The following is a 16720-nucleotide window of genomic DNA, read 5'->3' on the forward strand; positions in this document are numbered from 1 at the left end:
AATGGGACTTTTGCCACTGAATTCATGGAGTGGGATTCTGCCTTTAGCGTATGGAGAAATCTGATCATCTTCCTGAGCAACAGAGTGATTAAGGAGGCCCCCTGTACCAACCAGTCTAGTTCCGCTGTCGTCAGTAATACCCTGCACTGCCATCTTGTCCTATTCATTATAGCTCAGCAAAATGTCTCTTGAAATCGGACACTGGCTGAGATTAACGAAGGCGCAAAAGGGAGCTAGGCACCCAAATCGCACTGGAACTCTATGGGCACCTTGGAAAATTCTAGCCACTGTTTGATAGCTCTCTCACACCAGGAAATGTTCAATATCAATGCGCTTAATTCCCCCCTTCAAATAGCTCATTCCCAGCTAACATTGTATTGCATTGGAAACACTCCTCTCCCCCTTTACTTACTTGCTGAAATTAAACAGGAGTCTTTCAAAGACAAGGACAGGTCCTGTGCTGCTCAGAATTGTGAGTGGCTGACCAGCAAAAAGGCAAAAGACCGCTCCAGTGACTGCTGTGCCCAGAAAGCTCTCCAACACGCCCTAGGGCAGACATACAGTACAGATGTTAATTTCAACGGACGCGCCACTTCACTCTCCCTTCTGTAAGCATGAACGCAAGAACGTGTGGGGTTATATCAGATACCTACAGACCGTATTAGGTGGGCGTAAGATTAGGGGCTCATCTGAGGGCTGGTATCTAGCATAAATTCATGCCTTCAGTTATTGATTTCATAAAATCTTTAGTTACACGTGACAATCAGCCAACCAACACACCCCACCACTGTGGTTATTCCAGATACCTTGGGCTTTAGCATTGTTTTTGTTATCCGTGGAGACGTTCAAAAAGGGCCTGAAGGATGCAGGAGCACAAGTCCCATTGGCAATCTCCCACATTATGATGACAGAGCCCAAATACATTCTTTTGCAAGGTGCCTCACAATACACATAATTTTAAACATGGTACAACATGGCTGGGGGACAACAAAACTGTGTCAGGGTTACACCGATGAGGTTACTCTACCAAGCTTAGCCCGTACTGTGGTGAAGCAGAATATTTTACAAATAAATAAATGGGTTTAAGAAAAGCAGATTCCTCTTCTCAAAACAGGTTTTAACCAGTGAGACTCAAATCAAACAAGACTAATTCATCCAGCATTGAAGTGTTAAGACCCAAGTTCATCAGATGTCATCAGAAAGTAATAAATTCCACATTTTATGGTCTCCATCATTTCCTTTGGTATATGTAATGAAACAAGCTAACCGAGGAGTGATAAATGAATATGCTGTAGACATTTCCCTGGATTTTCATGTAAGTTACTACTGAACGATATTTATTTTTATAATGCAAAGCACAAATACAACTTTAGTGGCAGGTTTGGTTTACCAATAAAATGTAAACAGCAATATTGACAATACAACCTACTGTTTTACTGAAATGGTAGTAGACAAGGGATGGAAATTACATAAAGCACTCAGCCACCACCGGGAGCAGAGTTAGGTCAACCCCACCCATAAATACACTTGCGCATATGAGCTTTTAAAAAACAACTACAGGAAAAAAAGTTGTCTTTAATTGAAAGTACATTTTCTTTCCACTGTCCCAAGGACTGAAAACATGGTAGTTAAGTCTACTTTTCAAAAATATTATTAATATTCCTTTCAGAAACAAAGCAGATTTTTTCCCAGACAAAATTATTTGTAAATCACATGAAAATTGCTACTTAAGTACCATGCTGAACTATGCAAGAAGAGAGAGATTTTCTTAAATAGAAGGATATTGTTTATGCCACTATGTGACTACAACTAATTTTAAAAAGTCAATGTATTTTATCACATCCATCATCAATGACAGTTAATCTGCAACGTGTACTGACATTACTTAAAATGTGTCACTCCCCACAGCTGTAAAGTTGGCTCAGTGTAACTGGTGATTTCCCAAACTGTATTTCAATTGAGAAATTTATTGCTATCATCAACACTTTTAAATGTTTTGCCAAGTTTTATCCATTACATTTTACACCCAATAGTAATGATGTGTCTGGAAGGGGTTTTACACACGACCGTTTGATCTGTGGCCATGTCTACACTGAAAATAGCCCACTCTTCAATGGTGGGAATGTTAATGTAGTCCAGCTGTCGTTTCATCCCGCTCCGAGAACCCGGCAGCAAGAACACCAGCAGCCAGTTGCAGCTCTCATCACCACGAGCACTAGAGGAGCTGTGCTCGTACCACAGCAGCTTTGGGAACGTTTTCAGAAAAAGCTCAGTTCAGGCACCCGGCCTGTTGTAGTCCTGTTCTCTATCATTAATGGCTCTTTTCATTTATTCTTAAAAACCGTGTCCACACTGAAAGCAGAGCCATGTTAGGCAGAAATGAACTGAAGTTTAGACAGGTTGCTAGAAGGTTCTAGCAAGGTTTCTCTGGTTAATATTACGATAGTGCCTAGAGGCTGCAGCCATGTTCCAGGCCTCGTTGTGCAAACACCCAGTAAGAGACAGTCCCTGCTCTGAAGAGTGTACAGTCTAAACAGACCAGGCAGATAAACGGTAGAGGAAAGGAAGTATTATTATCTGCATGTCATAGATGGAGAACTGAGGCACAAAAGGATTAAGTGTCTTGCCCAAGGTCAGGCATGATGTCTGTGGCATAACCAGGACTTGAGTCCAGATCCTCTGAGTCCCAGTTTAGTGCCTTAAACACAAGACCATCACTCCTCTCCACATCACAGAGCATGGTTCTACACCCACTGTGGAGAAGGCCTTGATTTACTTCCTACTTTCCCTTTTCATCCTCCTCAATGTCTCCTTTTCATAGTTTAGAGGGTAGTTAGTGCACACTTCAAAGGCTATCGCTTGTGCCATTGGCTAACTGGCTCATAACCTCACTACCATGGAGAGGGAGGAACCACACTGCACTGATGAAACAGCCCTAACACAGCTGAACAAAAACTTCCCAGCACCAACGGGTTACAGACGATATCTTCCATTTGTAATCAGCTCGCTCTGACATAGGTTTTTTCCTTCTTGGATCAACACAGAGACCTTTGACTTATTATAGAGTCCGCTTTTACAGACCATTTTTTATTTTATTTCTGCACTCTGTTAAAAGGAGCTACAGTTTCCATTTTTGTGGATTACAGTTTTAAAATGGAGACGTTTGATTTATTACAAACACTGCACTGGAAACTTTAAAAAAAAAAATCAGAAAAACTTCCAGGGCCCCTCATAAAAGAGCTATTTTGATATATTGCTCTTTAAACTGCAAAATAGAAATTCTGAAATATTCTCATGCCTGGAAGAGTCTTATTAAAATGTATACCTGAGTCATAAAGCAGTTCTGTTCTTTAGCTTTTATATTCAACTCTGCCCCTGCCCCCCCAAATAGCAGCCATGGTCTAGCTCCTGCAATTGGACTGTTCACATTAGTGGATCCAATTGCAGGATTAGGACCTACTTGGTATGTCTCATTCACAGTTCCACTTTACAGTGAGGTTATACTCTGAGCACTAATTGTAAACACTGCATCATGGGACTCCACTTTTATTCCCTCAGAATGACTCCACAGATGGAATGTGTTCCGTTTCTAGGATATTTTTTAAAATGGTAAACTGTCCCAAGGATCATAAGTCAAACCATGTTTTCTTCCCCCTCCCCCCCTCCCCCCCCACATCCTCAGGAACATTCTGCAATCACAGCTTTGGCCCTGATGCAGCAGAACACTTGTGCACATTTTGTCCCACTGACTAGGGGTAGACTTAAGGGGAGGATTTAAATGTGCTTAAGTGCTCTGCTGAATCAGGACCATAGTTCACAATTCTGTTAATGAGGCACATGCCAAAATATCATCAGGAGACATGGTGATGGTCCCGGGTCTTGTAATGAGTGGCTTGCAGACTGACCCATGTTCCATGCATCTCAGGCTGCAGGATGAATGTGCACCTGACACCTCACAGGGAGCTGATCTCCTGAGTGCCGGTGGTCAGAATATTTATACTTCAAATATTTTGTCAGAATTTTGAGGTGCGGTGGTGATGACAGAAGAAGGGGTGGGAATCTGTGCAAGCCCCCCCATCCCCCCAGTTTTGAACCAGTCCTACTGTGGAGTCAGAAGACAATATTTGAAGTAATTTTTCCTTCCATAAATATTACCATAGACTATTAAACCATTATTTTCCTGTGTAATGCAAAAATCACCATCCCCAAAATTAAAAACCAAGCTTTGTATAAGGTAACGCATCAATCTCTTTTCTGATGGTAATCATGCTTTAGTTGCCAAACACAGCATTACTTGGAATGTCTGAGCACCAAGAAAAGAGAGGTTTAGAGACGCAACAACATGATTTAAAGATAAAGGAAATTTAGGCTGGACATCAGGAAAACCTTCCTGAGAGTGAGAAACATTAGACTGTAGAACAGAATTGCAAAAGGGAGTAGTGGAAGCTCCATTGCTTCTGACACTTGGATATAGAAAATGTATTGTAGGAAACAATCCTTCCTTGCCTGGAGGATGGTTTAGATTATGTTCTTGGTCTTTTTCATCTTTAAATGCTAGTGGCAGGCATTAGTGGCTGCACTCTCTGACTTCATTATTGCCCAGTCTTGCAAGTTATTGTGGCTGTGAGCAATTCTACTGAAAAATTTATAGCAAAGACTCCTTGAAAAGCAGACGGGCATTACAAGGGGTCCCGGGAATTTATGAGTCTTTGTCCATTTTCTCTGAGTGGCTCATGAGAATGATACAGTTCCTCTCAACAGAAGGAATGGCATTTGTACAACTGACTTCTCTTCTCTCATTCAGCACTAATCACAACAAGAGCATCACAGCCCACGGCATGGATTCCAACGCATCTGGAATTTCTTTTCCTCCACATTCCTTAACATGGCTGTAATTAAGAATAGTGTGTTTTCTTAGAAACAAAAAACCTTGATGCAAGGTTCCAAAGAAAGATTGGCCATATCTGCTATTCCTTTCTGGCCAGCTCCCTGGGTCAAATGCTACAAGCTGTGATGATAAACACTGATTCTGAATATCAGGCCCCGTGATATTATTTAACTATCCGCAAGAAACAAAAGCCATAAATTGTAACAATAGGCATGCATCTCACTTCCTGAAACATAGTTTGTATAGGTGACAAACTACTGGAAAACTCTCAGGGCCAGATCCTCAACTGGTGAACATCAGCATAGCTCCACTGGAATCAACAACGCTACGGCAGTCGATGCCCCAGCTGACAGTCTGACCTAGTCTTGATGCCTGTAATAGGGAAATAAACTTGGAAAAAAGTCCTAACATTGGACAGATGGTTTCCTCTACTCCTCTTTTCAGGTAGCCCAGACAGATGGAACCTCTCTCTTCTGAAGAATCAATTCCCACAGCAGTTTCTGACCCCATAACACATTTGGTTTTGATACTGAAAGGTATTGCTCATGCTCAAAGGTTTCTTATTGAAAATAAAGCTTCCAAATATTTACTCAAAGTGGCCCAGGGCCTTATTGACATCTGCTCAATTAGATCTGCACTTTCTGAAAAGTAAATGAACCTGTAGCCACCTCAGAAACTTTAAAAGTTTTAAGGGGGGTATTCAAAAGCACTCATATGTTGGCCTGGACTTTCACCCACAGAAGTCAATGACCATCCACTTTAGGAAGACCAACGTTGGGCCAGGGCTTCGTGCTTTTGAAAAATCACCCCCATGGTAATTCAAAAAGCTTTCAGCACAGAGAATGCTCCACTATGCCTCTGCATTCTAAAGGAGCCAAGGGAACTGGAAGGTGGCATTTTGCTTCATGTGGAATCCTACGATTTGACCAGTGGATGCACCACTCTTTTCAAATAATGGCACGGCCTGCAGGTTACACTGCTCTACAGCCAAAAACGCTTCTGAAATAAATGTAGTCAAACTTTACTAATTCTGGGTCACTGAGAATGAAAATGATGCTTAAAATTGTTGATTGGCTCTAGTTTTCAAGATATGCTATTGGGTCAGTATATACGACCCTTGACTTGGGAATGGCGGAGGATAAGTGAGTTATAAAGGGAAGGGATCTCAATTTAAACCAGAAATTACTAAAATACATCTTTGACTGGATCTATGAATAAATCTATGACTGGGTTTGGACGTACTTGCTTTTTAGGCAAAACAATGAATGATGCAATCTGAAGCTGGTATTGCGTCATACACGATATGAATTGCATCATGTTATTCCTAGAAGTCATGGATGATGCAATCATAACGAAGTTTACATCACTCTGCTGAACAAATTGCCCTATATCAGCTCTAGAAATCATACAGTGTCATGCTCTCTTATTTGTCAGTGTTTGATTTTGCAAAGGGACACATTTCTGTTTGGCCAAAGTGAGCAGAGATGCCTCGTACTTGTGTGAACAGTGCAGATAACTTCTGCTATGTTTATGGTGAAGTGACTTTTGCATCACAAAAGCGCAGTATAACCACTATGGTTAAGAAAGCCTATCACCTTTATTTTGGCTGCAAAATTGGAGATCAGGACAAGAGATGGGCCCCACACATATGTTGCAACACTTGTGCAACAAATCTTCGCCAGTGGTTGAACAGGAAAAGGAAATCTATGCCTTTTGCAGTGCCAATGATTGGGAGAGAGCCAACAGATCATACCAGCAATTGTTACTTCTGCATGGTGCCTCCAGTTGGGAAAGGTGTGTCAAAGAAGAAAAAGTGGACTGTGCATTATCCAAACATTCCATCAGCTATACGCCCAGTACCCCACGGAGAAGGACTGACGGTTCCTGATGCACCAGAATCATTCTCATTTGAGTCAGACGAGGAAGAGGAAGAGGATGAAACTTCTGGTCCTGAACCATCAATGTCACAGGACCCACATTTTCTCCCATCCTCCTCCTCTGAACCACACCTCATAACACAAGGTGAACTGAATGACCTTGTCAGGGATTTGGAACTACCCAAGAGTAAGGCAGAGCTGTTGGGCTCCAGACTACAGCAGTGGAATCTCCTGGCAGGTGATGTTAGGGTTTCCATGTTCCGTGATCATCAAAAGATCTTGTCCCATTCTTCTTCATGGAAGGTGATCTTGTAGCCTGCAACAACATCGTTGGTGTGATGGCAGCCCTCAACATGGTTCACAATCCAGATGAGTGAAGACTGTTCATTGATTCATTGAAGACGAGCCTTAAAGCTGTTTTACTGCATAATGGCAATGTTTTGCCATCAATTCCAGTTGGTCATGCAGTCCATATGAAGGAAACCTATGACAACATGAAGCAACTTTTGAGGTGCATAAACTATGACCAACATCAGTGGCAGCTTTGTGGCGATTTGCAGGTTGTTGCTCTTTTGCTTGGTCTGCAGACTGGATACACAAAGTACTGCTGTTTTCTCTGCGAATGGGATAGTCGTGCAAGAGATTCCCACTACATCAAGAATGATTGGCCACTCCAACAGTCATTGGAGCCCGGGAGGAAAAGTGTTCAGCATCCACCACTTGTTGAATCAAGGAAGATTTTGTTACCACCCTTACACATCAAACTGAGTTTGATGAAAAACTTTGTCAAGGCCATTGACAAAACACAAGCAGCTTTCAAGTACCTTCGTGGAAAATTTCCAAGGTTAAGTGAAGCTAAGATAAAGGAAGGTGTTTTTATTGGTCCTCAGATTCGTGAACTTCTTTGAGATGATGCATTTGACCATGCACTGCGTGGCAAGGAAAAGATGGCATGGAAAGCCTTCCAGTTAGTGGCAATAAATTTTCTGGGAAACAACAAGGCAGACAACTACAGGTTGTTGGTGGAAAACCTCCTCAAGGCATACAAAAGCCTTGGTTGCAACATGTCACTAAAGATACATTTTTTGCACTCTCCTCTAGATTTTTTTCCACCGAACTTCGGAGCAGTGAGCGACGAGCACGGCGAGCGATTTCACCAGGACATTGCAACAATGGAGAAACATCAATGCTTGCAGACTATTGCTGGACAGTGACAAGAGATGCTCCATTTAATGAATACAAGAGACAAGCCAAGAAGTGCCGAGTAGACACTGAATAGGACTAAACTATGTACATAATAGTTTTTTGCCTTTGTTTCATAATAAATTTTATTTATATAACCCTTTTGCTGATTTTTAAAGTGTTACATAAACAGGACAGGTGAAATATCATGTAAAGCAACCATAAACGCATGAAAAGACCTAGGTTTACAATTTATGATTAAAACTCTACTATCTACACAATATACATAGACATAAAATGTAAAGACTTAAATATCTTAGAAACAGTAGCCAATCTGTTGTTTTAATTGTCATATTTGAATTCAGCACATCAAAATACATAATAAATAGCACATTTTATCTCTGAAGCAGACAACTTTTCAAAAATTGTAGACCAGTGTTATCTAAAGTGTGAGCAGGTGGTGACAGACTGCTTTGGGATGTCTGCCGAGACTCTCTAGTACTTGATCCACCAATGCATGATGCCCAGGCAGATTTGGGCAGCTTCTGTTTATTGGAATAATGTTTTTTTGTGGAACAATCTCAGTCATTAAATACCTCTACTAAAGATATCACCAACCCAGGCTGCTATGCACAGTACATACAACATCCCTTGCAGTGTCAGTGCTTCATTTCTGCAGTACAAAAGGCATTTGTCTGGGAAAGCCCTGAGTGCATTAAAATGCGTGCATAGGGAGTGGCTGAAAGATTGCTGGAGAATGATCCAATCAGATGTTGAGCAGCTCAGAGGGTCAGAGCACCGTGAAAGTGCGTTACTCACTGAGCAGTAACAGAGTTGGAAAGAGCAATCTCAGGCCGTTTTCCCATATGGTTCACTTCTATAACTCAGGAAGATTGTGGTGAGGATGCTCTAATTCAAAGCAGAAACCATCCGCTCCCTTCTTGCTTCCCTGAACCAAAACCAGCTGTAGCTTCCGTTGTCCTTTTCTGTTTTGGTGAGCTTCCCAGCCGCTCATTTAGACAGAAGTAATCTCCAAGTATACAGAGACAGGCAAGCATGGATCTCAGACAACTCCTTGGCCTGTGTGGTGCTGCTCAAGGGCATCTGCAAAGCAGGGACAGCCCAGAGAATGAACCTAGTTTCTGAAGAGATAAGAGGTTGTATATTGACTTTGCCCCATGCAAGTGTTGGTGTCAATCTGCTCTGCCATGCACTAGCAGAGTCCTCGCTGGATGGGGAAGGAAGATGGAGAAAGTGAACTGTCATATTTTGGGGACATATTCTCCAACAGACCGACCCAAAGAAACTTATAAAAACAAGTGTTCAGATTACTTTTATTTCTCTTCTCCAACTCCAGGTTGACAGCAAGACAGAATTCTGGCAAAATGAAGTAAGATTGCAGACTTTTTCCCATTCAGTTTGCATGCTGGAAATCAAGCCAGCAATGACACCATCTAGAGATGTTAAACTTAGTATTGTGTACAGTAGCTAGGAATTTCATACAAATCCATGGAAGGGATCCTGGTCTTCTGAGTTTTGCCAGTACTCACTCAGGATAACTTGGGGAAATCTATTAAAGGCAGAGAACACTTGGAGAAGTGAATTACACTTCGGATATCGGAGGCTGTGTCCACACTAGCAATTTTCTAAAAATACTTCAACAGCATATGAACCCTGGTGCGATTTCGCTGGTGGCAGCATTAGTGTAGAGAGGTAGCTGGTGTTAATACCACCATGTTGTCCAATCCTGTTCCGAGTAATGATTGTTAAACGCACTAGTTTCCCACCATATGTGGGAGTGCAGTGGTGAGAGGTTTTTAAAAAGTGCCAGCATAAACAAGAACACACCACACATTGATGGTGATCTCCCAGCTCTGGAAGATGTAAGGGTGAAAGAGGTATTTGAAAGACAAGCAAACAAATGAGAGAAAGCATCACAGGACTCAGTCATGGTTTCTCTCTGCTTCTTCTGGAATTCTGTCATAAGATGCTCCATTTTATTTATATTTGCCACAGAACTGCTGTGTTACTAAACCAGTATTTTTAAATGCAGGATACTAGCGCGTGCCTTTTTCAAAACTAGAAGTAAATCATTTCGCACTGAAAAGTGCAATCTGGTAGATATTGCCTTTCTCGGGGCATATTCTTTGTCACAGCTAGATTAGGCATAACACAAAGCAAGCAATAAACTGGTGCACCGAAGTCTCTTTTCTTCCCTTTTTGTCCTTTTTCACGCTGCCTCTCGTGCCCAATCATGACTTTAGATTCTCAGAGACACTTGTGAGAAACAAGACTGTCATATTCATCAAACAAATTCCAGACTAAATCAGAGGAAGGCAGCACGCTCAGATATAAAAAAGATTCACAAGGTTCCTGAAAGAATAACATTAGCCCAGCCTGCAAGATGTTAAACAAAATGTGTTTATTCATCGTTCTCTGCACCTGGCAGCCTCAATATCATGAAAGATAACAAAGGGCTCCTACTGGAGAATAAAGAGGATCAACTTTTCTTTTGGAAACTTCCCGCATTCTATCACTGCTTTGTTTCAATGTCTCACAGACTGGGCCCCAGGTGGCAGAAAGTCTCCCAGGGAAAAGGCAGAGGCAGCAAAAAATGGCCACACACTCTGCATGGGGACAGAGTAGGCCCAAAGGCGGACAGCAAAGTGTGGGATGGGAGCATGGCCAGGGGAGCCAATTCAATGCATCTCCTCAGCAGCTCCCACATATGGGTCTTCTATGAAGGCTTTGGAGATGCCCTTTTGTTGATGGAAACCTCAGAGCAGAGTGGCAGTGGAAATAACTCTCTGCCCCAGACCCAATCAGACCCGACACTGAGAAGTTATTACCCAGTTACCAAAATTCATTGTGAAAGCACAAGAAATTTACCCAAAGTATCACAACCTTACATCAGTAGCAGTCCTCAAAGGATGGACAGCACAGTTATTGCTGCTGTTGTTTTGCTTACCCAAAATGTTATTTTTTTATTTGCTAAAGGAATGGTAAATGGTTGTCCAGAATCTATCTGTAATGAACACGCGACAGGTAAGAGGGATTTTTTAATATGTAATGGTCATTAGCATTTTCCATCAAGAACCTTCATTGTGGATTTCTGAATTTGGTAACGTTTAAGTTTTGCTAATGCACTTTTTGTTCCTTGGGTAAAAAGTTAAGCATTAACCTCAAAGGTTTTTTGCCTGAATTAAATAAATGGCTGTGCTGATATTCTTCTCCGGTGCATTAAACTCTCTGGGGAATCAGCATCCCTTTTACAGGAATTTTCACCTTCTTCTGGAGTAGAGCATATGCCACAGGATCATTGCTCAGCAATTGTAGAGAGATGATCATTGGTGGTCGTGGGTCCTTCTCTTCTATATCTATTTTCTCTTATCCATTTACCCTATAGGCCGGCGGTGGAGATGGGCTTTTGAGATTAGTCAGATTTGTATGAAGAAAGGAAGTTTGATGTTCTTCCATCTGAAGAAGTGAGGTTTATTACCCACGAAAGCTTATGCCCAAATACATCTGTTAGTCTTTAAGGTGCCATCAGACTCCTTGTTGTTTTTGTGGATACAGACTAACACGGCTACCCCCTGATACTTGATGTTCTACAGGCTGCTGTATTTTATTTGGTTCTGTAATTTATGGCAGGGGAGTCTAGAACCTTGGCTAGGCACCCCTTGGTATTTGTTTGTTTTTAAATAAATCTAAGTAAATAAATAAATTCATTACTGCTATTGTAAATTTAATTATTGTTAGGGCAATCAGAGCTGCTCAATGGGCATTATTTAATTGCAATTGAAACTAAATAAATAAATAAAATAAATATTTGTGGGTTTTCAATTTTAAAAACGCCAAAGGAAAATTAAACACAGTTGAAATGTAAGTACACTTAGGTCTAAGATAAGCAATAGACAGTAATGTTAACATAGAATTATTTTTGTTTTTATTTTTGTTTTATATATATAAAAATAAAAACAAAAATAATTCTATGTTAACATTACTGTCTATTGCTTATCTTAGACCTAAGTGTACTTACATTTCAACTGTGTTTAATTTTCCTTTGGCGTTTTTAAAATTGAAAACCCACAAATATTTATTTTATTTATTTATTTAGTTTCAATTGCAATTAAATAATGCCCATTGAGCAGCTCTGATTGCCCTAACAATAATTAAATTTACAATAGCAGTAATGAATTTATTTATTTACTTAGATTTATTTAAAAACAAACAAATACCAAGGGGTGCCTAGCCAAGGTTCTAGACTCCCCTGCCATAAATTACAGAACCAAATAAAATACAGCAGCCTGTAGAACATCAAGTATCAGGGGGTAGCCGTGTTAGTCTGTATCCACAAAAACAACAAGGAGTCTGATGGCACCTTAAAGACTAACAGATGTATTTGGGCATAAGCTTTCGTGGGTAATAAACCTCACTTCTTCAGATGGAAGAACATCAAACTTCCTTTCTNGCCAAAGGAAAATTAAACACAGTTGAAATGTAAGTACACTTAGGTCTAAGATAAGCAATAGACAGTAATGTTAACATAGAATTATTTTTGTTTTTATTTTTATATATATAAAACAAAAATAAAAACAAAAATAATTCTATGTTAACATTACTGTCTATTGCTTATCTTAGACCTAAGTGTACTTACATTTCAACTGTGTTTAATTTTCCTTTGGCCTTTTTAAAATTGAAAACCCACAAATATTTATTTTTATTATATACATATATATATATAAAAAAAATCAAGCCACATCCTGACATTATCACTTTAATCCTTACTCATGCAAAACTCCCACTGACTTCAATGGAAAACTGCCTGAGTATGCAGTAAAAGCATCATAGAATCATAGAATATCAGGGTTGGCAGGGACCTCAGGAGGTCATCTAGTCCAACCCCCTGCTCGAAGCAGGACCAATCCAGACAGATTTTTGCTCCAGATCCCTAAATAGCCCCCTCAAGGATTGAACTCACAACCCTGGGTTTAGCAGGCCAATGCTCAAACCACTGAGCATAAGGATTTGACCCTTTTTTTTATTATAAAGTTAATCATTCTAAACAGCTTACATTTTGTCTGTAGTGTCTGTCTCAAAACACGTTTTAAATGATTCCTCAGTCTACCTCCTTATCCCTTCTGTTCCTGGTGGACAACCACACAGCAGTGTTTTTTTTGAGACAGACAGAAGACCCAACAAAGTTAAGCATCAGGCAGAACATGCCCTGTTAAGCTCTGATGACATGGAAAGTGTGAATCAGAATTAATACACCTAGTTCAAATTAAATAATGCACAAAAGCAGTTAGCACACTTGAAGAGCACCAGTAATTTTGATACAAAAATGGCCTCCCCCTCTTTTTCTTGCCTATTGCTCGAACACAATTTAATATAACTGCATCTGCAACTGCTAAAAGAACAGAAGTACAATAACAGGCACAGAAGTGAGGGAAATTTTAGTTAGAGCAGCAGGATAAATCTTGTGCTAAGTAAGCATTCTTTATACATGGCCCATCTGCTTCCCTGAAATGAGGAAAATTGGGCCTACATTGTTTGTATGAGTTCGAAATGATTTCTAACCTGCATGTTGTCTGTAGCGTCACCAAGCAGACCTCCAAAAGTGATAGCATTGGTCACTGTGGCCAGGTAGATGAAGAGAATGGCTGAAAGAGCTTGGATATTTAAAGCATCATAGAAGTCACTGGCGAAGAAAGGTATTTTCCTCTTTATGTCTTTGACTAAACCACCACAAAATCTGAGGAAATAAGATTAGGCAAGAGAAGAAGAAGATGAAAAAAAAAGGTTTTACAATAACATTTACCATGATGAGGGACATCATCAAAAACGAGGGGCTATGCAATCCGAAAGGATATGGGTCATTGCAGTTATTTCTACACAAGGCATAAATCAATGGGTGTTTGAGTCAGATAACTGCTAAACAGAAAATGCTTCAAAATATTCACCAGAAGTAGAATTGGGAGTAAAATGGTAAGAAGGGATCACAAGTCCAATGGCTCCTCCTTGATTTGGAGGGAAACTCCAAGGGAAACTCAAGCAATAGGAAGCACATTCTTTTTAAATAATCAGGAACGGAATAGAATTTGGTTTGTATAAGTTTCCGGTGGGCATTGTACAGAGGACAAGGTAAGTAACTTCATACTACATGAGTGACTTTGGTATCGATGCCCATCGGCATCAATCACCCACTGTCAGCATGAGAAACACAAATCTCACTTCTTATCCTCTCACATATAGTCCACCAACACCACAACCTCATCGGAATAATTGCATTTGACCCATCTACCTTCCAAACTATTTACTGATTGGAAGATAACAAATCTGTAACATTCTCAGGCGATTCAGACACAGCACATTAAAGAGATATGATGATAGACAGGCACACAGGATTACTGTTATGGTTCTTTATGACAACATGAATTTCTTGCCTTTCTTAGAAGGAACATTAACTCTAACTTGTAACTGCAGGCTTTCAGCTTTATTTTTTTTTTTTAATACCTGCAAACATTCTAATAATGTTTTAACTGATATCTGACTTATAACCTTAACTTTATATCTCAGCAAAGTTTTATATTTGGGAATAAGTCTTAGGATCTCAAAGCACTTTATAAAGCACCATGTTACTAAGAAATAGTAGTAGCCTGGAACCATCATCTCAAAAACTGAGGAATGTTACTTCAGCTTCCCATCCAGTCTGACAGTCTAGTGAGTGGGAAAAGAGAATAGTTTTAGATATCTCCCTGAGCTACACATCTCAATTACAGTAGAACACTACACTGAGTGAGTTGCTGAACTGAACCAGGCCTAATTCTACATTCTGTTACAATAGATTGATACCAGCATAACTCCATCGAAACCAATGGAGTTCACTGGCACGAAACCGAAGTAACAGAACAGGGAATCCGGCCTCATGTGACATTATCTTCTCTGTTTCTGTTCTATTAAATCTCTCTTTTGGGCTCTTCTACATTGTAATGGGAATGTCAGGAAACAGGATCTTTCTTTTATTGACAATTGATGGCTTTGAACATTTATTTTATAAACTTGTGATAGCTTCAAACAGCTAAAACATTTCCACAAATATGAATGGAAAAGAATCATTATTTAGGATGTATGCACTTCATAACGATCAGCGTAATTTCACACATTCATAGGCCAAGCATTTCACAAGTGACTAGCAATTTGGGGGTTCTCATTGTTTGAGTCTCCAATCTAAGACACCTTGAAGGGGTCTGATTTACAGCGGGCTAGTGCTTGGGATACTTTAAAAGTTCTCAAGCTGGGCACCCAAAAATCACAGGTCACTTCTGAAAATGGTAGCCATATGCATAGCAGGTGAGAGCAATATTATAAGATGCAAAGTAAAAGGGGCTAAAAGGACAAACCATCATGCTGAACAAATCAGAGAATTCATCACTGACCTGCCAGTTCGTTGTAGTTCTTCAGTGTCACCGTGGCCCCCACCTCCATGGCCCCCATCATGAGGCGTATCTCCATTCATCTGTATGTTCTCCGCACCCGAATACATGTTTTTCCTATGCAGAAAGACAAGTCACACTGGGGATTCACTATGTTCCACACTATAGGACAAAAATCTATACCCAGCTCCATCACACAAGCCTTATATGTCATGTCCTTTTTGAAGTGGTGGCACATAAAACAACACAGAATGCTCCTGCTATACAAGCAGCTAGACTGGCATGCTGCAGATAAGGGATTAACTCATTGCATACTGGAAGTTGTAAAATAAAATTCAATATTGAGCTTAACTACAGTTACAAATGGCTTGCTGTATTAGGACACACAGATTCTCCCAAAGAAGTGCTGGTACAAGCACAGTGCTGCAGGGACATTCCGCACAGGGTTATTAGCAAAGACCTGAAATCATAGCGTAACTCAGCATTCTCAGACACTGCTTTCAGGCACATTCTCTTCTACCGTCTCATGTGGAAAATTCAATGCTAAGGGGAAAAAATGACAACTCCTCTGCTCCCTTCCCATCCCTCCCCTTCCACTGCACTGTTTGCACTTGCAACCCTCATTCACCTGCTTTCGTTCCTCAAGCTCGGAGAGTAAATGCTGTGGATCCAACTTACGTGGCCAAGCATGTTTTCCTCAAGATACTCAACTCCAGTTGCCCTGCACTCTCATATAACTGAGAACGGGAGTCAGCCCTGCCTACATAAACATTTCTTGCTTTAATGTAACACATGTTCTTGGGTTCAACTTATCGCACTCCCTTCATCTTCTCTAGTTAACACGCCGGCCCAGGATATCCTACTCTGTTGTTACTGACATGAGCCCTGCTACTCCCTGCTGTTACCTTTTATCAGAAGATGGGAGAGATTTGGGGGGCTCTATCCTGATGGCAGGGTCCCACTCCCCAGGTGGAAGCACAATGACTTCATCCAGAAACTCATCGATTCCAGCGATCAGGTCCTGCCTGTCTTTGGCTTTATAGGCAATGTCATGGAACACCTGCAGGAGAAGCAAAAATCTCAATGCAGCAAGAGTTTTACTATTTTCTACAGCCAAGGCTTACAACAGATCTTTCAGAAAAGCTTTAATACACTCAATACACTACAAAAAAAAATTATCAGTGGTGCTTGGGCCAATCAGATATGGCCCAGAGCAAAGCTGGCCAATGTTTTTTGAACAAAAAGACTTTAAAACAAAAATGGCCTTAAAAAAAAAAAAAAAAAAAAGCCCCCCCACCAAAAAACACGACTTTCTTGACATGCTTTGTTTTTAACAA

The 16720-nt window shown here is 40.5% G+C and overlaps 1 protein-coding gene across 6 annotated transcripts in view; it reads right to left on the minus strand.

Annotated features, from left to right (window-relative positions):
• Window positions 1-16720, minus strand: part of SLC4A4 (solute carrier family 4 member 4) — a 250479-nt gene that overhangs the window by 60047 nt on the left and 173712 nt on the right. For all 6 annotated transcript variants that reach the window (XM_034771668.1, XM_034771667.1, XM_034771665.1 and 3 more), the window contains 4 exons: window positions 16289-16443; window positions 15387-15500; window positions 13528-13702; window positions 413-546 (listed from right to left, as the gene is read on the minus strand). In XM_034771668.1, the coding sequence (XP_034627559.1) occupies window positions 413-546; window positions 13528-13702; window positions 15387-15500; window positions 16289-16443 (578 nt within the window). The remainder of the gene's footprint in view (window positions 1-412; window positions 547-13527; window positions 13703-15386; window positions 15501-16288; window positions 16444-16720) is intronic.

This window comes from Trachemys scripta, chromosome 5, assembly GCF_013100865.1.
Source record: "Trachemys scripta elegans isolate TJP31775 chromosome 5, CAS_Tse_1.0, whole genome shotgun sequence".
Classification (NCBI taxonomy): domain Eukaryota; kingdom Metazoa; phylum Chordata; order Testudines; family Emydidae; genus Trachemys; species Trachemys scripta.